Consider the following 23,279-nt stretch of genomic DNA (forward strand, 5'->3'; position numbering starts at 1 on the left):
TAGTACGGAAGTGTGGGTGACACCAAACCACAGATGAGTTGATAGGCTGTGGGCAAGGAAGTGAAAAGTTCACCTTGTCCTTCCCTCTAACGGAGGGCTGTTGGTTTTGCAGAGGTTTGCTTTTTTTAAATTTTTTTCATTCAATAAAAATAGCTTGGTGGGACAACATATTATAGCATTCGTGGAAATAAAAACTAGGAACCACATCATAGGATGTTCTGCTCCAAACTTGGCCCCGGTTCCCCAGGCAGCTCCCAGCTCCTTCTGATTTATGCAGCAGCCCTGGAGGCCCTCGCCCCGTCCCAGGTGGGGCCTGGCTTTCAGGGAGGAAGGGAGGAGGTGGTTCAGAGGCATCAGCTGTTTCCCTGTGTCTGAGCCAAGACCCTCGCCTCGGCTAGCAACCCCGCTTTGTCCCCTGGGTCTGCCTTCTGCACTGTGAAAAGTTTCCATCACAAAGGGCTGATTCAGGAAACCAAGGTTAGAGGCAAACGGTCTTATTTGAAAACGGGGAAGGCCAGCCAGGCTCTGGGCTTCCTGCATTGATTGCTCTCCCGGGGCCTGGGACCTGCCCAGCCGGGTGGGGCAGGCAGCTCTGCAGGTTACAGGATGTGAAAGTGGGGACTGAGGTTAGGAAAAAGAATAAAAGGCTGGGACCAGAACACACCCAGCAGAAGGCCATGTGCAGTTCTCCTCTTCAGGGTTTCCTGTGGGTACACTGAGAACATTGTGTTCTGGCTGTGAACTTACCCAGCTGAGTCGGCGGCTCCAGACTCAGCCCCTGGGTCCTAGTGCTGCCCCGCACTAGCCTCAGCCTCAGCTCACCTGCATCGCCTGAAACCCACTGTAGGAACCCCCCAGAGGCCACTTCCATTGTGCCCTCCCTACTGGGTGAGGCCCTGGTGACCAGACTGTGGGCATTTATATTCCCATTCATCCTGAAGCATCTTTGACTTGCTTGACTAACAGCCTTTCACATCCCTCATGACAAAACATCCTTCAGGTGACAAAACTGAGGCTCTGGGTAATTGGGAGGAACAACCAAGGTTGATAATTCAAGGTTTTTGGACCCAGGTCTCCTGCCACTTTAGGGAGAACTGAATTTGAGACCAACACTTCAAACCCTTGAAATGAAGATGAGCCTTTGCCTTCAAAGTTTCTCCCCAGGTGAATCTGAGAATGAGGCGATTGCTTAACGAATTCTCCAAAACAACTAAGAGCTCAAGCATGTGGTACAGAGCTGTGAGGAGCCTGGAGAGCCCTGTGTGCTCTGTCTATCCTGTGCTGGGGCTCCCTGGACCTGCCACCAGGCGCCTATGTGCAGCCCCACACCAGGCCCAGATTATCCTGTGTCTGGGTAGGATCCTGGAACTCAGAGGCATACAGTGGGCCTCAGCCCAAGCAGCCAAGAATCAATGGGCCAGCAGAGGGGCGGGGGGTGGGGAGAACCAGGACAAGGTGGAGGTTCTCTGATTAGAAGAGATTTTGCAATTTGTAAAGTGGGTTCTGGATCATCAATTCCTCTACTAGATGGTAAGCCTCTTTTCCTTCTTTTTTAGGGTCGCACCAAGGCATATGGAAGTTCCCAGGCTGGGGGTTGAATCGGAGCTGTAGCCCCCAGCCTACGCCACAGCCTCAGCAACGCTGGATCCTTAATGCACTGATCAAGGCCAGGTATGGAACCTGTGTCCTTATGGATACTAATCAGATTTGTTTCTGCTGAGCCACGATGGGAACTCCAGATAAGCCTCTTTTCCAAGTCATCTTTGTATCCTGTGTGTAGGCTGGTCCTTGAGAAACAGTTATTGAATGACCTGAATGGAAGTCACTCACAGCAAGGCCTTGCCTGTAGCTATGGGTCCCAGTAATTCCCAGCTGCACCCCGAGCACCTACTGGGTGCTGAGCACTGATTGATAAAGGGCACACAATTGCTAAAAATAAATGTACAAACAATGGAAAGGCAGCCATGGTGTCTGCCCCTCCTAGAGATCACAGCCTGGTGGAAAGAAAGGCATTCAAGAAGCAAAAACAATCTCAAGAGTTCACGCTTATCCTCAGGGAGATGGAAGGAGGCTGGGGGCCCAGGAAAGTCCTAGAGGAAGAGCTCTTCAAACTGAGACCCAAAGAGAAAAGACCTAGGAAGGAGGCTGGAAAAGAGGGATTCAGGCAGAGGTAACAGTGCTCTATAAAGCCTGGAATTTAGAGAGCAAGTGGATCATGCAAAAAAGGGAGAAAACACTTCTATGTCTTCTGAACCCCACCAGCAGGAAATCTAGTTCTCACCCCAGGGCTGACTGTGACAGTCACGATGCCAGGGGGAGCCCAGGCATTATGACTGGCCACAAGAGAAGAGTCCTGCTGCTTCTTGGTAGCCTTCCTGCACGCCCTGGACTCCAAACCAGAGGAACCCTAAAAGCTGACTGGGATTATCTTGCAGCAGGAAGGCCATGAGTATGGCTAGAAGGGGCAGGTATAGTCCAGGCATCGGGTCCTGGACCGAGATATGGGGCAAGTCACTCCCCACCTTCCTCTGGACCTCAATTTTCTTTTCCTTTTTTTTTTTTTTTTTTTTTTGCTTTTTAGGGCCATACCTGTGGCATATGGAAGTTCCCAGGCTAGGGGTTAAGGGTTAATTGGAACTTCAGCTGCCAGCCTATGCCACAGCCACAGCAATGCCTGATCCAAGCCACATCTTCGACCTACACCACAGGTCAGAGCAACACCAAGCAAGGCCAGGGATCAGACCTGCATCCTCATGGATACTAGTGGGATTCTTAACCCACTGAGCCACAACGGGAACTCCTTGGATTTCAATTTTCAAGTGTTACATATTCTCAGTAGTAGGCCTGCCACTCAGACCTTCCTGAATGAATGAAAGACTGCACTTTCTATTTGGAAAAAGATTTTCTTCCAACACTAAGATGCTGGGTCTGAGACCCACAGTCAGTCCTGTTCAGGATTCTTTTGGCAACAGGGGTGCCACTAAAGGAAGGGGGACAGGGCCCAGCACACCCACAGCACACGTCTGCAGAGTGAATGAGTGATTGCTCTCCCTGAAGTCCCTGTAAAAGTTTCAATGGATCCTTGCTTCTCTCAGCAGTGGCTTCCATCTCCATCACTCCTCCCCTGTGCAGTCACTGTCGCCCACCCCCTTCACAGGCAGACACCAGATTTAGTGGTGAAAATGAACCCTAGATATTGCCTTTAGTGCTCCATCCTAGAGGAAGAAGAGGGCAGATGACCGCCCAAAGCGGAGCAGTGTGTAAAGAAGAGAAAGGACCAAGATGTGCGCAATCTGAAAATCAAAGCACATCCTCATTGTAATGCTCCCAGTCTTAGAAACCCCAAACCTGCCAAGCGCTCTGCCTTCAATAAACAGCTAGAACTCACCAGGGCTTTCGGGAAGAGCTCTGGAAATGGACAAGTGCTCCCTGAGCCACCACATTCCCTGCTGGCCTTGAATCAGGCGCTAGAGTAAGGGTAAGAGTTCCCAGCTGGGCACACCCTCAAGTGCATTTTCCCTCTCCTGTGGCTTTCCAGGCTGGCCCGCAGAAGCCTGATTCATCACAACCGCACTGAAACATAGAATTAATTCCGCCTATACCCTGGGTGAGCTGGGCCATCATGACAACCAAACCACCACTTAGAGCATTATTTTGATGGGAAAATGTGTTCTGGGCTCCGAGCAACCAAATTATAAGTGGAACACAGGCACACCCAGGTTCGAATCTCAGTTTTAACACTTGCTAACCATGCGGTCACGGGCAAGGCACCATCCTCCCCAGCCTCAGTTTCCTCCTTTGTGAAAGAATATCCCCTTTACGAAGCTGTAGTGCAGACAGAACAGACACCCGTGAAAGAGCCCCAGGGTTCATGGCAGCCGTCAGTCTCCCCACTTCCTTTCACAGGCGCTTTTGTGGGGAGACCTGGAGATATGCATCTAAACGCAGTCCCTCAGAGGGGGGTTCACCCAGCCTGCATGGGGGCAGTGTTCCCACTGGAGTTCAGGCTCAGAGCAAGTGTGTATGAGATAAATGAGCTGCTGTCTTAGAAATTACAGAACATTCCTCATCTTTGACCTTCTCCAGGCTTTCATGGGCTTCTCTGTGCCAAGAAACTTCTCCTGCCCCTACTCAGCTCCCCCCCTCGTCTCTCCACGAACAGCATTGTTCTGGTTTCCTTGGCTCCTGGTCCTAGTCAGGGGCCTCGCCTCCAGAAGGGGCCAGAAGCCCTGGCCTTTCACCCCAAAAAAACAAGTGGGAGGAGGGCAGAGACCCAGGCAGCGGCGGCAGCAGCGGCAGCAGCAGCAGCACCACCACCAGCACCACCAGCACCAGCACCAGCAGCACCAGCAGCAGCAGCACCACCACCACCACCACCACCACCACCACCACCACCACCACCACCACCGAGGCCTGTGGAAGGCACACTCCTCCTGCCGGTTTTGGCTTTGGCCCCTCCTTGCTCTGTTTGTTTCCAAGCTGCAGCCAGAACACTCTGTACCCGAAGGATGGTGAAACAGCCAAGGAATCCGTAGGGTCCTAAAGGTCGACCTTCTTCCTTTCCTTGCCCTTGGTCCCCAAAGTCAGGGTTTCATGACCTTGGGCTCCTTGTCCCCTACCCAGACTCAGAGGCATGTGGTGGTCAGCGAGCCTCCTCCTACCCTGCCCCATGCTTCCCACGTTGTTGTGTGTCCACAGCAATCCCTGCTTCTCCCCATTTAGAACCACAGAGTCAGCTCAGACCCTCCCTCCATCTGTCCAGGTCCAGTCAGTGCTCCCTCCCCGCAGTCCTTCTCCTGGGTCTCCACTGCTGCGGCCCCACCCCATTCCCAGTCCTGAAAAGGCAAAAAAACCCAAACAAAAAACTCTTGAGAAAGTAATATGAGCTCATGGTAAAAATCCAATTTCCAGTGTTTCTACAAAGCAAAATAAAAGTAAGCTTACTTTTTAACTTGGAAGCAAAAGAAAAAAGGTACACTCTCTCTCCCCTCCCTTCCTCAGAGATAACCTCTGTGGACAGTTTGTCCAATATTTCTCTAGATGTTTTCTCTGCACATGTAGTGGGTGTCTGCAGGGGAGTGTCCTCTGTTTGGTTTGGTTGATTTTTTTTTTTTTTTCCAGAATGAGATTAGAGGATACAAATTGTTCTGCAACTTGTTCTTTTTACCTGACAACATATCTGGGCCATTTTTCCAAAACTGACCTTCCCCTTTTTAATCCCTACATAATATTCCATGATTTGGATGTCCTATAGTTTATTTAACCATTCTCCTGCCTCAGACACTCAAGGTGGTTTTCTTTTTTTTCAATCACTATCTGGTTCCTGGCCTCAGGTCTCCAAGCTCCCATCTGCCTTCCGTGCCACTGCTCAATTGCGACACCCAGTCTATCATCCCCAACTCAGCTGTGTTCCCTGTGTTAGGGTTATACACGAGGTGTCTTATCTCCCTTTCCAAGTGTCTGCCTTGGAGGTCCTGACAAGGAGCACACTCAGCCTGTCAACTACAATTTTGGAGCCAATCTCGGTGCTGCCCCGGGCAAGAGGAAGGAGGTTCTCAGGCCACACCGATACTTTCTTTTCATATATATCTGTTTTTGTTTGTTTGTTTGTTTGTTTGTTTGTTTGTTTGTCTTTTTGCTATTTCTTTGGGCCGCTCCCGCGGCATATGGAGGTTCCCAGGCTAGGGGTCGAATCGGAGCTGTAGCCACCAGCCTACGCCAGAGCCACAGCAACGCAGGATCCAAGCCACGTCTGCAACCTACACCACAGCTCACGGCAGCGCTGGATCCTTAACCCACTGAGCAAGGGCAGGGACCGAACCCGCAACGTCATGGTTCCTAGTCGAATTCGTTAACCACTGCGCCACGATGGGAACTCCTCATATATATCTGTTGGGAACTCTGGCTTTGTGCAGGGCACTGGAGCCCCAGGATGAAACAGATACAGACCCTGACTTCTCGGAGCTTGCAGTTTAGACAGGGGTTGCACACTCACACAGATAAGTACTTGTATAATTACATTTGGGATGTGTGCTCCGGAAGGAAACAACCCAGGACAAGGGATGGGGCCACCAGGGGAGGCCTCTCTGAAGAGGTGATGAGGTGCCGTGGAGAGAGGGCCAGCGAAGCCAGCAGACCATGAGGATCTGGTTCCCCTTCCCGGCCACTTCCCCTTTAGTCTCCGCATCTGACAAGAAGGGAAATCCCCTTTTGGTTTTAACTTTCTGTGACCATAATACATCCTATCAGAGTTCATAGGAAGCAGAGTTCTCCACTGCCTGAGAGGGGTCAGGGGAGACTTCTCACTGATATCACATTGACCTTGAGTCACAAGTGAGCTCTAGCTCCATTCAATTCTGGACCAGATAACTTGTTGAGCATATACCATATACAGCCAACATAGAGAGGTGTAGGGGTGTTGTGTGTGAGCGTTGGGGGGGGAGGAATTGTGGTAGTGATGGAGGTGGGTGTTTAAAGATTTAAAATAAGATAGGACTTCTGAAGGAATTTACAGTCTGATCTACTCTCAGATCTAGGATAGGATCATTTCAATAAATAATGATGTGCAAAGACAGCCACATAGCCACAGCTCTGGGAATGGAGCACTGGCTTCAGAGGCAAGGTCTGGGCTGGACGCCTTGCCCTACACTCCCTGCCCTGCTGGGGCACACAAAGCTCCCTGGTGTGTTCAAAAGGGGCTCCTGGGGAGCCCTGAGCTGAGACAAGCTTGGGGTGTCAGCCAGAAGGGACTAGAAGGGTATCTGGGAAGAGTAATCAGTGTGAAGATGGGAGCAAGCTGGAAGGGAAGACATTTGCGACCAAAGACGAAAAGCATCTATGGTGCATCCCATAGAGCACCTAGGTGAAGTCAATTATACCAGCGCTGAAGGAATAATCCAAACCCAAAAGAGCAGTTTAAGGAGTGCAAGCGACCCCCATTCTCCTCCCTAGGGGCCAAGGATTTCATGCCCCAGAGGGGGCACCAGATGGGACAAGACAGAAATCTGCTGTTACCTCTGCCAGTCTCACTTCCAGGTCTGTGTGTCTGTTTCTCTTTAGCCTGATTGAAAATACTGGAAATTATATGCTTAAACTTTGTTGACGTTCTCTTTATGCTCCACGGTATGTGGCTGTATATATTTTGCACATCTACATACATATTACTGTACAAAGTTGTATACACAAAGCCAGGCATACTGTACTTTATGGAAAATTTAAGAGCGTTTCAGAGGTAATTAGAACCATCTGTGATTTCCCCCTCCTGGCTTTGGGAAGGAGATGAAGCTTGAGATAGACAAGGGCCTGCCCTAGAGGCTTGCAAGGCCAACGTAAGAAGCCAGACTTGCTCTAAAAGGCAGTGGGAGCTATTAAAAGGTTTGACAGGGAGGCCTTAGCGAAGCTGAACAAAGGTAAAAGAGAAAATTCCAGGCTCTCCTTGCTTTAACTTAAGAGAACAGAGTTACCTCCTCAAGCAAAGAGTAAATCCCAAACCAGTTCGGTCCACACCTCAGCTCTGCGCCTCACTTTCTCCATCTGTAAAGGAAAACCTTGTCAGCCATAGTGTGGGGGCTGCAGGACTACAGGTCAACTTTGGCAATGGAGGCCCAGGCTGAGGGGGCTTTCTGCAGCCTTGGCAAAACCCTGAGACATTGTTGCCAAGTCTGAATATCATTCCTGGCCTCCAAGGCTGACCACCTCTGGACTTGGTCCCTCAAGACTTGGATCCTATTCCCTGGGGAAGGAGATTGGTGAAGCTTCTGCAGGCCCACTGATGTCCTTCTTTCCTGGGCCAGAGACTCTGAAAACTTACTGGGAGAGTGAGGCAACACACCTTATTGTGCAGCCCTCAGCAAATGCGGCAGCTGCACCGAGTGCTAAAGAAAAGCTCCCATAATAACCATGTGTGATAATAAAAAGATAAAGAGGCAAATAGGTATGTAGGTCAGCTCAAAAATAGCCACCCACCCATGGGCCTAGGTAACCATTTGTTCCAAGTGGGTCCAAAGGGTTTCTTCCTTCCCCTCCCAAGCTGACCTTCCCTGCTTTTTAATAAGGCTGCCTTAAATCAAAGTCCCTTCCTGCACTAGCTGGTGGGCCGTTCTGACCTGCAGCCCTACAGGCGCAGGCAGTGCTCCCTGCACTCCCGCCACCAAACAAATCCTGGGGTCAGAGGGCGCAAGGGCTCAGCCACTCTGACGTGGGTTCTTGGGTCTAAGTCGGGGTTTAGGGTGGTGACTCATAGACACTCCCCCGCCCACCCCCAAAGGGTTCCGCGTGCACCCAGGAGCCTCCGCAACCCCAACAGAGGCCGCTTTGTTAGCGGACCCGTTTGAGGAGAGTTACGGCCTCAGGGTTGAGAGGCCCTCCTCGGCCTCTCCTCCCTCCCCCTCTCTCCGCTCGTCCGCCCTCACCCAGAAAGGCGCCGGCTCCTCGCCCAGCCCCCACCCAGCAGCCCGGCGGCGGTAGAGCTGAGCTCAGCATCTCTGCAGCGGGGCCGCCTTCCTTTCAGACGCTGGGAGGAGTCCCCTCCCAGAGGAGGGCGGGGCCATTTCTAGCCCCGCCCCTCTCCCCTTTCTCATTTTCTCTCGGTTCTCCCACGTCCCCCAGACGCACGTTCTCCAAGTCACGTCCCCGCTTCCGCCGCACCAGGGGGTCCATGAAGACAGACCCCCCCCCCACGCCCCCCCAGTCAGCTGCTCTGCATCTGTCACCTCCACGGCCGGGCTCCCCTGAGGGCGCACCTCGGCCGGCCAAGAGTAGGGGGGCGGAAGGGGAAGGGAGAGGGAGCTTGAATTCTTCCCTTCCCCCATCCGAGCTGGCCCCACTGCAGACCAGCCACCGCGGGGAAGTCAGTTCAGCTCCTGTGTGCACCTCTTCCCAGAAACAGAGTCGTAGAAATCTAGATTTAAAAAAATATATATATTTCTCTGCGTTTGATTTTTAAATACAAAAAAGTTTCAGCTGTGGCTTCTGGATTCCTGCGCCTAAGTCTGTCCTTTGTGGGTTACAAAGGGAACAGTCGGGGTCGGGGAGAGGCCCCTCTTTTGGCGCACCGCTTCACAGATGGGCCCTCCTTAAGGAGACCAAAGTTCTCAGGGAGAATACCGGTAGGGAGGATGCGACAGAATCGATGTCACTTCTAGGCCTAAGGTTGTCTAGCTGAAGGGGACCCCTTGGGCGTCAGTGCGCTTTGCCATTGAGTCAGCACTGCTGGGCCCTGCTGAGCTGTGCAGGGGGAGGAAGCACCTAATCAGATAAAACAAGGGCCAGCCCAGCAGAGAAAGTTTTTGTCAACAACTCCAACAACTCTAAATGCAACAACTCCAAATCCAACCACTCCAGGTGTTCACTGTTGTACACCACCCTCCCCAGTGTGAGTGTGTACTGCCCCCCTTTCCAGCCCTGCAGTCCCCCTGGCGCACAACTAAGAGTGTCAGTGGCTTGGAATCAAAGAAATGAGCCTAGATCTAGAGTGACAGCTCCAGCCTGATGACTAGCTATGTGACCTTGGGCAAGTCCTTGCTCCTCTCTGAACCTGTTTTCTTACCTGTAAAATGACACTAATGAGGCCTGTCCTAGCTACACTACGCAAATAGGAGTTGTTATGTTTATTGACAGAGTTAGGAAAATACTAAAGGATATAGGAGTGTTTTTAAAACCAAAAAGAGCTCCAGAAAGGTTGAAGAGCTTTGTAAGGAGGTGTTGAAGTTGCCAGGTGCAACTGGCAGCTCCCATCACCTGCCAGCTGAGTTTCCCAAGCCTTTGGCTACTAAGGCCACTGGAGACTTTTTAAAAGTGCCTCTGATTGAGGTTAGGGACTTGGCAGAGGGGTGAGGAAGGGGTTGCAAGCCTGGGAAAAGAAAATTCCTGAAGACTGAATGAGGCCTAACTGCTGGGAGAATGGGAGGTCATGGGCACCTCATAAAGCTCCCGGCTCTCCAGTTTGGTTCCTTATCCGTGAAGAGGCAGGTGCTGGAAGAGGTGCTCTCCCAGGGCCTGCTGGCCCTCACATTCAAAGATTTTAAGGTTCACTGAGGTTGCAGGTCGGATCCCTGGCCTTGCTCTGTGTGTTAAGGATCTGGCATTGCCATGAGCTGTGGTGTAAGTCGCAGAGAAGATTCAGATCCTGCGTGGCTATGGCTGTAGCGTAGGCCGGCAGATGTAGCTCTGATTGGACTCCTAGCATGGGAACCTCCATGTGCCTCAAATGCGGCCCTAAAAAGCAAAAAAAAAAAAAAAGGGATTTTAAGGTTCATTCCACAGAAGAATCCTAACAGTGAGACGGCTGACTTCTCTCTCTGCTGAGCATTCATCCAGCCCCACTCACCCCAGCCCCTTGAGGGACCCAGAGGCTGGCCAGCCCTCCCCGTCTCTCTTCTCTGGGAGATGGGGGTGGTGGGAAGGGAGGGAGCTCATTTTGCTGTCAAGGCAGTTGGCAAGCCTGGATCCAGGCTGTCCCCACTGTCGCAGCTCGGGATCATCCTTCTCATCCCCCACTCCCACTCCACCCCCAGCTCAGTGAACAAAGCCCATCCTGACCCCGCCTCCTCGCTTTGATATACATACAGCAATTGGAAACCCTCAAAGAGCAAGAACGCTGAAAGGGCCAGACGTCTGTTTCTACCTTCTCAGGCGGGCCTCTTCCAGATGGTTCACCACCCTACGGGCCAAGCCTGGGAGTTTTAGAAAAGGAGCTCTAGAGAACTTAAATCATTTTTTTCCTCCCTAATGATCCTTGTGAAGGTTTAATAGGCCTTTGAGATTCTCTAGCTCTGGGTTTTCAAAACTGGGCTATGAAAATCCCAAAAGTATATGAAGCCACAGTATAAACACAGTGTATCTTTTTATTTAAAAGGGTATTTTTTTGGGGGGGGAGGGAGGATTAAGTGATTTAACTATTATTTTAAAGTTTGCTACTAAAATTAACACAGATGAAATATAAAGTAGAATGCAAAACGGCATTATTTGTAAAATAATGAAATAATTTGTAATTAAAATACTGAACTTCAAAGACATGTTATGCTTCCTAAGGGCTGGCCACAGCCCAGAACCCTATTCCTCTTTTGCAGCCAAACGGCCAAATAGCCTGAATTGAATTCAGCTGACTCCTGTCCCCTCGCAGGGCCTAGGCTGGCCTCAGAAAGCCACTGCTCCTAGGCTTTGGGTATAAATGGAGAGGGGTGTTGCCTCACCCTCCCTCCACTTCACTGTTTTCTTTCCTCACAAGAGTTCAGAAGAGAGGGTTCCTGGGAAGCTGGCCAAGAGCTGCCCCCACAGATGGGATTCCTTCCTGAGAGGCAGTTCAATGTGTTAGCGAGAAAAAAGACAGTGCCCTGGAGTCCGGGTCCCTAGGACAACTCTGGCTGCGTGACAAATGAGGGAGGGGAGCAACGGTGGCCTGGTAAGTTGCCAGGACTTTCACCACTGGAGGGGGGTCCTGAGTTCTGGCAGGATCCTAAGGCTACCCTTTGTCATGGTGGTTTATCAAGCCAGCCCTTTGTGGGGTTCCCTCTGCCCTTGCTCTGTCCCCGGAGGAAACGGCTTCTTGTGGAACCTAGGAGCCCAGCAGAACCGGCTGTGAGCTCACCATTACCATGTGTGGGCCTAGTCTCCATAGCTGTGTGCCATCTCACCAGCCCCTAACCACCCCCCATCCCACAGAGAGGCTGGGGAGCCAATCCAGCATTCCTGCCAGGACCTATCTTTCTTCCTGAGATGTCAATACGTAGACGTCCCAAATAAGATGAGCTGGAGAGTCGCCTGGGGAGCTTTTGTACAAAAGGGACCTGTCCAGACCTACCAAGTCCGAATGGGGGTTGGGGAGATGGGAATCTATGGTTTATAAGCTCCACCGAAGAGTCTAATTATCAATTGAGCCTGAAAGCCACTAGCTGTTGGAAAGGTTACGGGACATGCACGCTGGACCTCCATTTGCTCATCTGTAGGATGGTATTACATTCCTTCCTCTGGGCCTGGGTGCAGTTAGATAATACCTTTCAAAATCATCTTTGAAAGACTGCATAATACAATGTATTGTTAGAATTTCCATTTCAAAACATAGCTTCATTTGCAAAAAGCTTCCCTGCTGAATCTTAGATTCTCCTCCTGAAGCCCTCCACTGCTGCTGTCAACAGCTTTTCACAGCCTCTAGTAAACCAGGTGCATTTACAATCTTACTATTTTGACAAAGTTGTTTGTTGTTTTTCAAGTTAAAAAAAAAGCCACAGAAGTCCTGGGAACACTTCTGCTGGCTTCATTGTCCCCACCTCCCACCACCACTCCACCCTCTCCCCAATGCCACTGGTTCCTCCTGCCGCCTCCACTGCCCTCAATGACATGTTTCCAAAGGGCTGTGGAGGCGCCCCAAGCAGAGCTGGGCAGGCATGCTGGCTGGCCTTCAGGGGTTCCCACCTGAATTCTGGGGTTTCCAGAATCACACCCCCACCCCAAGATCTGGTTTAACTCCCCAAACCCGACTGGGGTGACTTGCCAGACTGAGGCCCTGGGAATCAGTGCACAGGATGGAAACCACCAGAACAGGGAGAGGCGGGTGGCCAGGAGTTCATTGACTTTAAATTGCAGGCTGCTGTGGGTCCTACGGGGATAGAGCAGATCCTGGGAAGAGGCGAAGTGTCTGCATGGTCAGGGCTCTGGCCACAGAGACTGGAACATGGGGCCCGGTTACCAACTCCAGAGGCCTGAGTCACTGGGGACGTGACACTAGCCCACTCCTGCTGGGTGTTCAGCCACCTCCCCATTAGGGTTGTCTGGATGCAGATTCCATGCTGCACACTGTGTCTATGTTACAAGTGCTCCCTGGAACATATTTCCCCAGAGGACACATGTAAATGCATAGATTCGGATGGGAATGGCATTGGAATGGTGCCCTCTGGAGTTGTGCAAAGGGCATCCTCACACTCATCAACAAGGGAATATAAACTTCAAAAGTATTTTGAGGGAGTTCCCCTGTTGGCCCAGGGGGTTAAGAATCTCATGTTGTCGGGAGTTCCCATTGTGGCGCAGCAGAAACAAATCTGACTAGGAACCATGAGGTTGTGTGTTTGATCCCTGGCCTTGCTCAGTGGCTTAAGGGTCCGGCATTGCTGTGAGCTGTGGTGTAGGTCACAGATGCAGCTTGGACCTGGCATTGCTATGGCTGTGACTGTGGTGTAGTCTGGCAGCTATAGCTCCAATTAGACCCCTAGCCTCAGAACATCCATATGCAGCGGGTGCAGCCCTAAAAAGCAAAAAAAAAAAAAAAAAAAAAAGAATCTCGTGTTGTCACTGCTGTGGCTGTGGATTTGATCCCTGGCCCCAGAAATTCCACATGTCGATGGTGCTGCCAAAAAAAAAAAAAAAAGTATTTCCGAAGAGAGTGACAGTTTGTTGGGTTCAGGATCTCCTCTGGGATGATAAAGATGTTTTGGATTTAGATAGAGGTGGTGGTCGCACAATGTGAATGCACTAAATGCCACCGACCTGTTCACTTAAAAAAAAGGCTAATTTTACTTTATTTTTTAGCCCCACCTGAGATATGTGGATGTTTCCAAGTAGCATCATCAAGATCTTCTGAAGGCCCACCCTAAAAGGGTCTTCAGATCCTGGAAATCCAGATGTAGTTCTGCAATTCTGGGAAAATCCACCTTCTTGCTTTATGCAGTCATCTATTTGCTCATTCATTCATTTATTCATCCAGGAAGTAGTCACTGAGCCTCTACCATGTGCTGGCCACTGAAGTTAAGAAGAGTAGAACTTCACCCTCAAAAAGCTCATAGTCCAGTGAGAAGATTAAAGTGGAAACAGTTTGTTGTTACTATTATCATTTTGGGGTCATTTTAAGGCTGTACCCACAGCATAAGGAGGTTCCCAGGCTAGGGATCAAATCGAAGCTACATCTGCCGGCCCACGCCACAGCCACAATCTCACCAGATCCGAGCTGCGTCTGTGGTGTACCACAGTTTGTGGCAACGCCGGATCCTCGCTCAGCTAAGGAACCTACTGAGCTAGGGCAGGGAGTGAACCCATATCCTCACTGATACAAGTTGGGTTCTTATCCTGCTGAGCCACAATGGGAATTCCAAAGTGAAAACAGTCATTAACAGAGATATACGTGGGGTGTGAGGATGACCTGAGGAGGGGCACCAAGGATGGTGAGTTGGGCTGGGAGCTTGAAGACTTCCTGGAGGAAGAGATACCAGAGCTGGGTCTCCAAAGGTGCTGGTGGGAACATGTCCAGGCAAGCCTAACCTGCAGCCAGCCTAGGCCTGAGGGGGACAGAAGCACACCAAATGCAGAGTTCATGGGATATTTGAAGGCTCTGAAGAAGCCTAGTTCAGAGGTTAGGAGATGGAGCTGCCTCCTCCCCTTGAGTACCACATTTTGGAGTCCCCTGTATCCCATCTGCTTCAATGCAGGGACAGGTGTGTGAGACGGTAACAAGTCTTTCCAGGCCCAGCCACTGGAAGGGGTCCTGCCCTTCACCTCACAGGATGAACCAAGCCCCTCACCCTGCTTCTCAGAGGGGCTAACAGTTAAGAAACTACCCTTCTATATCCAAAGTCTCTCCTGGCAGACAGTGGTATGGGGCTTTGCCCCCTCCTTCATAGGGGTGAAGAGTATCAGTGGAAAAGCCATTTAGCCCCCACCTACCAGGCCTCCTAGCAGGTGGTTGTTTACCCTGTAGCCCACTTCCTCTGCTATGGGAAAAACCTCCTAGGGTTAAGACCACCTGTCCTTTTTTCATCACTTTTTGAAAACAGTGAGATAACATTAATGGATTTCTTTTGAAAAGAAACAAAATTATCCAGTTCCCCATTAACAAAGCCCTTCCCAATTATAAAAAGCTATTTAATTAACCAAATGAGGCAATGAATGGGAAAAGGTGCTTAGCACACTGCTTCTGTGATGACTATTTATTAAATGAATGAAGGATTCCTAGTAAACTGACCTTTCCAAAATGGCTCTGGACTTTTTTGCTTATGAAACCTCTATTAGAAAACCTCTATTTTTCTTAGATCGGTGTTCCACACTTACCTGAAATTTTTTTCATGGGGTGGTGGGGAGAGAGAGAGAAGAAAGACACCCTAAGTCTGTCTCCTACTGTCTCAGATGTCCTCAACCCAGTCAGCCTGGAAGGAGTATTTAAAATGGTCCCGATGGATTAATTCCCTGATTTTCAATCCTGAGTGACAGAAAGACACATCCATATAGATCACCCCAACTCTTTTCTTCCCATCTCAGTAAAGGGTGATTTCAAGAGGATGTCATGTACTCTCAGCCCTGGAAGCACATCACCTAATTGCCATGATGTGCTGTATTTAAGACTCCCAACAAGTGACTGGAACTTGGAGGATAAAAAGGACGGGCTGGTCTTCAGGCCTTGAAAGCCCAGGTGGCTAAGCGACTATTTTGCAGCAGTCTTTATCTCCTAATCTGAGCCCTCTAATTTATTTTTTTTTAATCCATAAATTCGTCTCCAGAGATGGTTTTCCCATCTGGAAAGTGGGAGTGGGATGCAAGGTTTGAATTCTGGTGCTTTACAGTCTTAAGTCTTGGTTTGCCCAAAAGGCCCACCGGTCAGCCTTTTTTTTTTTTTTTTTTAATTTTAATGGGGGGGGGGGGGAGTGGCAGTGGCCCGACTACTCCTGTAAGTGTCTTCGGTCACGCGCAAGTCTGCCCCTAGGCGAGGCCTGCCAGTCTGATCTGGTTAGGCTCTGGCCCGCCCCGGGACGGGAGGGAGCATCTGATGTAAGATGGGTTCTCTCTTCCATCAGAATCCTGTGTCCCAGATTGATGAACCTTTAAATAAATAAAGGTCGAATCCGTCCGAACCTCTTCCCACCGTCAGCAACCTCTGTCACTCTTTGAGCACCGCCGTCGGGCCTGATTTCTTGGGGCCCAGTGTGCATGACGAAATAGGGGATGGCGATTGCACTCCGGGGCTTTTCTGGAGACCTAGCTCCTCGGTCCTGACGCAACTCTCCAGGTCTTTTACACAAAGCGTTTGGTAGAGAGGGGCGCTAGGACCCGGCGGATGCCTGAGGCCTCTAAGCTGCAGCTGGCTGGGGAGGCACTGCTGCACCGCAGTCGGTCGGTAGGGCCGGCGGGTGGGTCAGTGTGTCCGTCTGATGTAGGTCCCAGTTCGCAGCTCCCGGACCAAGCGCCAGGAACTGGGGCCTATCAATATTCCTTCAACCACATTCCCCAAACCCTGTCTTTGAAGGCAGCTGGAGGGTGGGCGCTGACGCGGTTAGGAAACTAGGCTCACATCGGGGGCATGGACACCGCCCCCCCTCATTAATCCATCCTCTGGGTCTGTAGAGTAACGGGCAAGTAGGCAAGTGCGGCCGCCCAGAAAGGGAGCAGAGTGCTCTGAGCTGCTGTTTTGGGGCCCCACCCCCATATCCTGACCCCTGGTAAGGAAGGTTAGTGTGGGGTACTTGCGCGAGAGTGGGCTGGGTTAACGTCTGCTCCCCCGGGCATCCAGCCCTGCTCCTAGTTGTACCCATAGCTCGCAGGCTCCCACAAGCTGAGGGCAACCGTTTTCCTTGCCTGTTGCCCTCTCAAGTTCCCCTGCCTCTTCCCCCGCGCGGCCGCGGCCTAACCCCTCCCCCAGCAATACGACCCTATAATAAACAAGTCTTTCCTTGATCCTCCCCTGCCGCGAGCGCCCTCGGGGACCTTGGCAGCTGCAGCCGCCGCCGCCGCCGCCGCCGCGGCGGATCCCTTCCAGAAAGGGGGCGTGGCCGTGGCTCGGGGGTTCCGCCGAGAGCTTTCTGGGGCTCAACGGAGGCGGGGCCAGGCGGCTGTCACCGGGCAGGAGAGAACGTTGCGAACGTGCGCCCGGAGTCCATTGGCCGAGATGGGCCACACTCCCGGGTCTGGATTGGGCCGTGGCGCGGAAGGGGTGTGGCCTCCCCGCGCTAGTCCTTATAGGTCCCTCGGCGCTGGTGCTAGGGACCGAGGCAGGCCGAGGGGGAGGTGAGGCTGAGGAGAAGGGACAGGTCTGGGCAGAGCTCGGGGGTTGGCACCAGTTCGCGCACCCATTCAAGCGGTCAAGCGGCTGTACGCACTCGTCAGAGCAGTTCTCGCTAACTGCTCTAGCTGGTGAGTGTCCCTTCTGTGTGTGCGCGGATCGATGAGCAGGGAGGCCTCAGCCGCGGGGGTCGTAGCGCTCTGAGTCTGGTCCACCCCTCAGACTGACGCCGGGCCCGTGTCGCTCTTGTCTTACAGCGTCTTCTGCGCTCCAGCACCGGTGAGCTCATCTGCAAACGTCCTGGCGTCCGTCCTCACCATGCCTAACCTTTGGGATCGCTTCTCGTCGTCCTCCTCCTCTTCGTCTTCGTCCTTGTCCCGAACTCCCACCCCAAATCAGCCTCCGCGTTCAGCCTGGGGGTCAGCGGCCCGGGAAGAAGGGCTCGGTCGCTGCGCGAGCCTGGAGAGCTCGGACTGCGAGTCCTTGGACAGCAGCAACAGTGGCTTTGGGCCGGAGGAAGGTAAGCCGCCGCGGGCGAGGGCCGGACGCGACTCGAGGGGCGGGGAAGGTGAGAAAGGACCTCGCTGAAAAGAGTCAAAGCCACCTTGGCTTCGTAGGCCACCAGAATCCAGATCGCAGAGCGGGGACAGGCCAGAGGAGGGGGTTGAAGCATAGGGTATGATGAGTGTGCGGCAGAAACTGAGGCACGGAGGGGCAAGAGGAGTGCTGCTTTCTTAGCGAAACAGCACCTCCTCCTTTTGGAACTGCTCTTACCTTCCTTCCCTATGTGCTTTCCCTTCCAGACTCTGCATACCTGGATGGGGTGTCCCTGCCTGACTTCGAGCTGCTCAGCGACCCTGAGGATGAGCACCTGTGTGCCAGCCTGATGCAGCTGCTGCAGGAGAGCCTGGCCCAGGCGCGGCTGGGCTCGCGGCGCCCCGCGCGCCTGCTGATGCCCGGCCAGCTGGTGAGCCAGGTGGGCAAAGAACTGCTGCGCCTGGCCTATAGTGAGCCGTGCGGCCTGCGGGGGGCGCTGCTGGACGTCTGCGTAGAGCAGGGCAAGAGCTGCCACAGCGTGGGCCAGCTGGCCCTCGACCCCAGCCTTGTGCCCACCTTCCAGCTGACCCTCGTGCTGCGCCTGGACTCACGCCTCTGGCCTAAGATCCAGGGGCTGTTTAGCTCCGCCAACTCTCCCTTCGTCCCCGGCTTCAGCCAGTCCCTGACGCTGAGCACTGGCTTCCGAGTCATCAAGAAGAAGCTGTACAGCTCCGAGCAGCTGCTCATTGAAGAATGTTGAACTTGGGCCTGGGGGCCGACACTGCCCCCATGGCAGAGACAGTTGAACTTTTGGGGTGGACGTTGGCAGGCAGGAGCTGAGGGCCTGTTGCCTGTCGTTAGAAAACTGACAACAGCCACCTGAGGGGAGGAAGGCTGAGCTGGGGGGAACCTACTGTTTCCCTAGAAAGCTCAATGGGGCATGTATGGGTGGCTCCCAGTTGGGGGCACACCCCGCCCCTCTGTACTGTAGCATGAAACAAAGGCTTAGGGGCCAACCAGGCTTCTGGCTGGATGTGTTATGTAGCATGTACCTTATTATTTTTATTGTTACTGACAGTAAGACAGTTAAGTCAACAGTGGTGTGACAGAGCCAGGAGAGCAGCTGGGCTGCACTGGCCTCTGCAAGGGGGGATGTGTGCTCGCTGCAGCCAGCCCTGGTGGGAGGGGGGAGGTCATGGAGGTGGTTTGTGTATCTTATGGTCCGAAGGGGCCAAATGTCTGTTCTTTGTTTTTTGTATCTTTTGTTTGTTTGTTTGTTTGTTTTGATCAGAGCTTCACTACTGACCTGTTCCAGGCAGCTATCTTACAGACGCATGAATGTAAGAGTAGGAAGGGGTGGGTGTTAGGATCACTTGGGGATCTTTGACACTTGAAGAAAAAAATACACCTGGAAGCTGCGTTTGGCCCATCCCCAGATGTGGACTGAAGGGTCACCCTGTAAGGGGATGGGGCTGATTGGGCTGGGGGCTGGAACCCCTCCCCCAGAGGAGTACCATCTGGGTCTTCCATCTAGAACTGTTTACATGAAGATACTCGCTGTTCATGAATACACTTGATGTTCAAGTATTAAGACCTATGCAATATTTTGTACTTTTCTAATAAAAAAGAAAATGTTTGTTAAAAGAGTTGTCTGCTCTCAGTGCCAAGAAATAAAAGGGAGGGTCAAGGGTGCTGGCACAGGTGGGTTTCTTCAGACGCTGATCCACCTGTGTGTTTCTCTGTACCTTTCGGGGGCTGCCTGCCAGCCTGGTAATGGAGATGTGTAGACTGAGTGCCATCTGTGTCAAGAACCCTGGCTCCCTTGGTTCTGCTGGCTGAGGCGGCCCAGGGAAAGAGCCGGAAAGCCCTGGAAGGTGACGAGTGAGTCAGACCTCCCACTGAGCCAGAATCTCAGGGTAGGGGGAGCTCACCTGGCTGCTCTGGGTTAGAAGGCCCAGGTACAAAGGACCGCTGAGTCCAAGGTCCTTCTAGGTACTTGAAAGACTGCAAGAGACTTTTTTTTCTTTGTGAAAAAAGGCACAGTCCTATTTGTTCTACACTCATGAAATGTACAAATTGTATCTCTGGATGTGAAAAGACTAGGGAGCAGGAGCACTAGGTAATGGAGTTTGACAAAGACTCAGTTCAAGCCTCTGACTTGACAAAGAACCCAAGGCTCAGAGAGGGGGCATGACCTGCCTCTGCGAGGAGGTGTGGCCTCTCAAGCTGGAGCAGAACACAAACATGGGCTTAGAGAGCCAGGGGACTGCGGGCCTGTCTCATGAATGTTCTCTGGGACCTGGACTCACTGCGCTCTCTGGGCCCCAATTTCCTTATCAGTGAAATTGGGGTTGGGCCAGATGAAGGCCAAGGCCCTTCCCACGCCTCCCTGCCTGGGTCTGTTGGCTAGTCCTCCCACATCGGCCTCTGGAGAGGTGTTATCGCCCTTGTTTCTCTTCCTGGTCCCAGACGGGCCTTGTTTGTCCAGCTGTAAAACAGTACTTCTTCCCCGTGAGCGTGCAGTCAAATGTCTCCGAGCCCCGGTTAAACGCAGATGCCCCCCTGCCCTGGTGGAGATTCTGACTACCTGCATCGGGGGCAGGGCCCCAGGAATCTGCATTTTCATTTAGGATCCTGAGGCAGGGTCCCAAACTTTGGGATGGTTTAGAAGACACTGTGCTTTGGTGAAACCGAATGACTTGTTCCCCCCAGTGAATGAACCTGGATTAGGACTAGATTGGAAAATAATGGTAACAAGTAAGAAGGTGCCCAGAACAATTCTGAGAGCCCTCACTTCTCCGTGCACCGTCCTAATAGCCACCCTGTGAGGGGTGGTGGGGCAGGGGTTTGTAAGGTTTTATAGATTAGTAAACAGAGGCCCAACCCTTGAATGACCATCTTCTGACCGTGGCTGATGGTGTCTACCCTCGGGCTCTCAGGGTGAGGCTGGGAGTGGAGTAGCCTCAGCCCTTGGGTTGAGTCTGGGGGCACTTTGTGGGGCATTGAGATCAGGGCCAGTGTCCACGGCTGTGCTTCCTTGGCCTCCAAAGAGGAATACAACCATGGCTAGCTCCAGACTGGAGAGTCTCCTTGGTATCTGGAGTTAAGGGCTGGATGGGGCAGTAAGCACTATGCCCTCTCCTAGACCAGTAGGCAGCCAGCCCCCTTGGCTCCTCTTAGATGGTCAGACTAAGGCCAGAGGAAAGCTTGGGATCCCAAGAAAGCTCAGGGAATCTGCCTTTTTCTGAGGCCAGCCTGGCTTTCCTCACCCTCAGAGGGTTTGGAAATCCTCCCAAACAGGACAGAAAGGTAGGGGCTCTTAGGCCTCCTAAGATGTGGCAGTGAGCTTTGTCCCAGGTATTGGGCTCTTGAAGAGAAGATGGAGCAGATTCCTTGGTTGCTAAGACTGAACGCAAATAAAGCTTATGAGACCTACCCATACAATCCAACTCTGGAAAATGCTTTCAGAAATTATTCTATTTGGCCTAAAACATGTGTATCAATTCTCTCCTTTATTTCTGTTCCCCGTTCCAATGGGAGACGCCTGGAGAACCTGCAATCGCTTGCTACTGTCAGATGCCACCGCCTGCCTTTGAAGACCTTTGATATCAGGCCCTGTTCACCCTCTCCAGGCTGACAGCCCACCACTCTCCACCACCCCCCTGGCCTGCCCCCTCCTCTGGCCCCAGACTCTGCTCATTCCAGTGCCTTCCAGCAGGGCTGTGATCTGTCTTGCCTGAAAACCCTGCCCTTCCTTTAAGGCCCAGAGCAAGTTCCAGCCCTTTTATGAATCCCCTCTGCCTCCTCCACCCACTGCTTCATCCAATCTCATCCTTTACATGTGCTGTTGTTGCTGTTTTCTTTTTATGGCTGCACCTGCAGCGTATGGAAGTTGCAGGGCTAGGGGTTGAATCAGAGCTGCAGCCAGAGCAACACTGGCTCCAAGCCCCATCTTCGACCTACACTGCAGCTTGTGACAACGCCAGATCCTTAACCCACTGAGCGAGGCCAGGAATCAAACTCATATCCTCACAGAGACTACATCAGGTCCTTAACCTGTTGAGCCACAATGGGAATTCCTGTACACACTTGTTTTGTATCCTGCGCCTGGGTTCCCCTCAGGCCTGGCCATGTCCCTGCCTGGTCATCTCCTTCTCCCTTGGCTCAGACAATGCAAGAGTACCCCCGCCCGACTCAGACTCTCAGGCTAAGGAGAGAGGTGGGCAGGGTAGAAACACTTCACTGTTTTACTATTCCAGCCAGCGAGTTTACAGGAATAGTAAAGGCTGAGGTCTTAGAAGGAAGGTAGTGTTTTAGTGGATAAGGCCACCATGAAATAGAGTTAGTGAAATCGGGATTCAAATCCTGGCTTAGACATTTCTTAGCTGATGACCTTGAGCAAGTCAATTTCAGTTTCCTCCTCTGTAAAACGGGGTGCTGGTGAGGAAATGATGCATATAAATGCATAACTGGAGTCCATCATTGGCAGAGGTAGCCAGGGGCTGGGCAAGAGATGAGGGCCTGAGCCTCGGCGGAGCAGGCATCCTGGGATAAGAACCACCTTCGACTGCCTTCCCCTCCCATCCTGCTTTCCTCTAATGTTCACCATCTTAACAACATCAATATATAACCCTAATCAATTCTGGTAAAAACATCATTTTGGGGCAACGTGCTCAGATATCTTCACTACTTCTTTTTTCGGTCTTTTTAGGGCCAAATATGGCAGTTCCCAGGCTAGGGGTCAAATTGGAGCTATAGCGACTGACCTACACCACAGCCACAGCAATGCAGCATCTGAGACACATCTGTGACCTACACCACAGCTCATGGCAATGCTGGATCCTTAACCCACTGATGGAGGCCAGTGATCAAATCTGTGTCCTCATGGACACTGGTCAGGTTCGTCACCACTGAGCCATGAAGGGAACTCCAAAAGCTTCACTTCTAAGCTGTATTTTTCTTTCTTTCTTTTTTTTTTTTTTTTTTTTGTCTTCTTTTTCCCATTTCTTGGGCCGCTCCCTTGGCATATGGAGGTTCCCAGGCTAGGGGTCGAATAGGACCTGCAGCCGCTGGCCTATGCCAGAGCCACAGTAACATGGGATCTGAGCCACTTCTGTGACCTACACCACAGCTCACGGCAACACGTCGGATCCTTAACCCACTGAGCAAGGCCGGGGATCGAACCCTCAACCTCATGGTTCCTAGTCGGATTCGTTAACCACTGCACCACAACAGGAATTCCTGTAAGCTATATTTTTCTAAGTCCAGTGCATATGAAGCACCGCAGCTAAGGTTTCTTTAATTCTGCCTCAGGTTTCAGAAGGAAAGTCAAAGGCCCAGAATGGCTCGGGGAGCAGGGCTGCTGGGCTATGATGGAGAGTGTATTCTCCTACCTTCCAGGCCTTCCACTCCGTCCGCTGAGCCCTCCTGCTTCCCAAGCTCAGGTGGCCTCAGTCAGCCCCATCCTGCTCTCCCTGCTGGCAGTGGCGGTCAAGTACTTCTGGAAGGCTGAGGAAATAGGAGGCACAGAAACCAGACCCAATTAATAGATTATTACAGGACTCTGTAATTATCCCAAAAGGGGGGCTCTTTATGCAGGAATCACAAATTAGAAAACAGCCCATTAAACTCAGACGCGTCCTTGCAGGGGCCCCGCTGGGGAGTCTATCTCATTCCCAACCATGGGCAGCTGCCTGGAAACATCCATGTCCATGTGGGACCGATGGTCCAAAGACAGATACTGATACTGATTACTGCAGACACTCAT

The 23,279-nt window shown here is 52.0% G+C and overlaps 2 protein-coding genes across 13 annotated transcripts in view; one reads left to right on the forward strand and one right to left on the reverse strand.

The window, feature by feature from the left end:
* Window positions 1-23,279, reverse strand: part of ASCC1 (activating signal cointegrator 1 complex subunit 1) — a 184,240-nt gene that overhangs the window by 126,117 nt on the left and 34,844 nt on the right. For 5 of the 12 annotated variants that reach the window (XM_084993028.1, XM_013983318.3, XM_084993027.1 and 2 more), the window contains exons 1-2: window positions 8,412-8,527; window positions 7,464-7,533 (exon numbers count right to left, since the gene is read on the reverse strand). The gene's annotated coding sequence lies outside the window, so the exon portion shown is untranslated. Of the gene's footprint in view, window positions 1-7,463; window positions 7,534-8,411; window positions 8,528-22,905; window positions 23,021-23,279 lie in introns of those variants that run through there. The other 7 variants (XM_084993022.1, XM_084993023.1, XM_084993020.1 and 4 more) reach the window with 3 other exon arrangements.
* DDIT4 (DNA damage inducible transcript 4) lies at window positions 16,957-19,156 on the forward strand. Its single transcript, NM_001243452.1, has 3 exons — window positions 16,957-17,106; window positions 17,233-17,495; window positions 17,779-19,156. Exons 2-3 carry the CDS (start codon window positions 17,294-17,296, stop codon window positions 18,270-18,272), a joined length of 696 nt encoding a protein of 231 aa, NP_001230381.1. The 5' UTR covers window positions 16,957-17,106; window positions 17,233-17,293; the 3' UTR covers window positions 18,273-19,156.

The sequence above is a fragment of the Sus scrofa genome, chromosome 14 (assembly GCF_054392235.1).
Source record: "Sus scrofa isolate SSC_HxYL_T2T_F1_AM1 chromosome 14, Sscrofa_HxYL_maternal_Yorkshire_Landrace_v2.0, whole genome shotgun sequence".
NCBI classification, from domain to species: Eukaryota; Metazoa; Chordata; class Mammalia; order Artiodactyla; family Suidae; genus Sus; species Sus scrofa.

Coding starts and splice junctions, on each gene's coding strand:
- DDIT4 (NM_001243452.1), top strand. CDS start 17,294: ATGCCTAACCTTTGGGATCGCTTCTCGTCGTCCTCCTCCTCTTCGTCT. Junction 17,496..17,778: donor TGGCTTTGGGCCGGAGGAAG/GTAAGCCGCCGC, acceptor TTTCCCTTCCAG/ACTCTGCATACCTGGATGGG.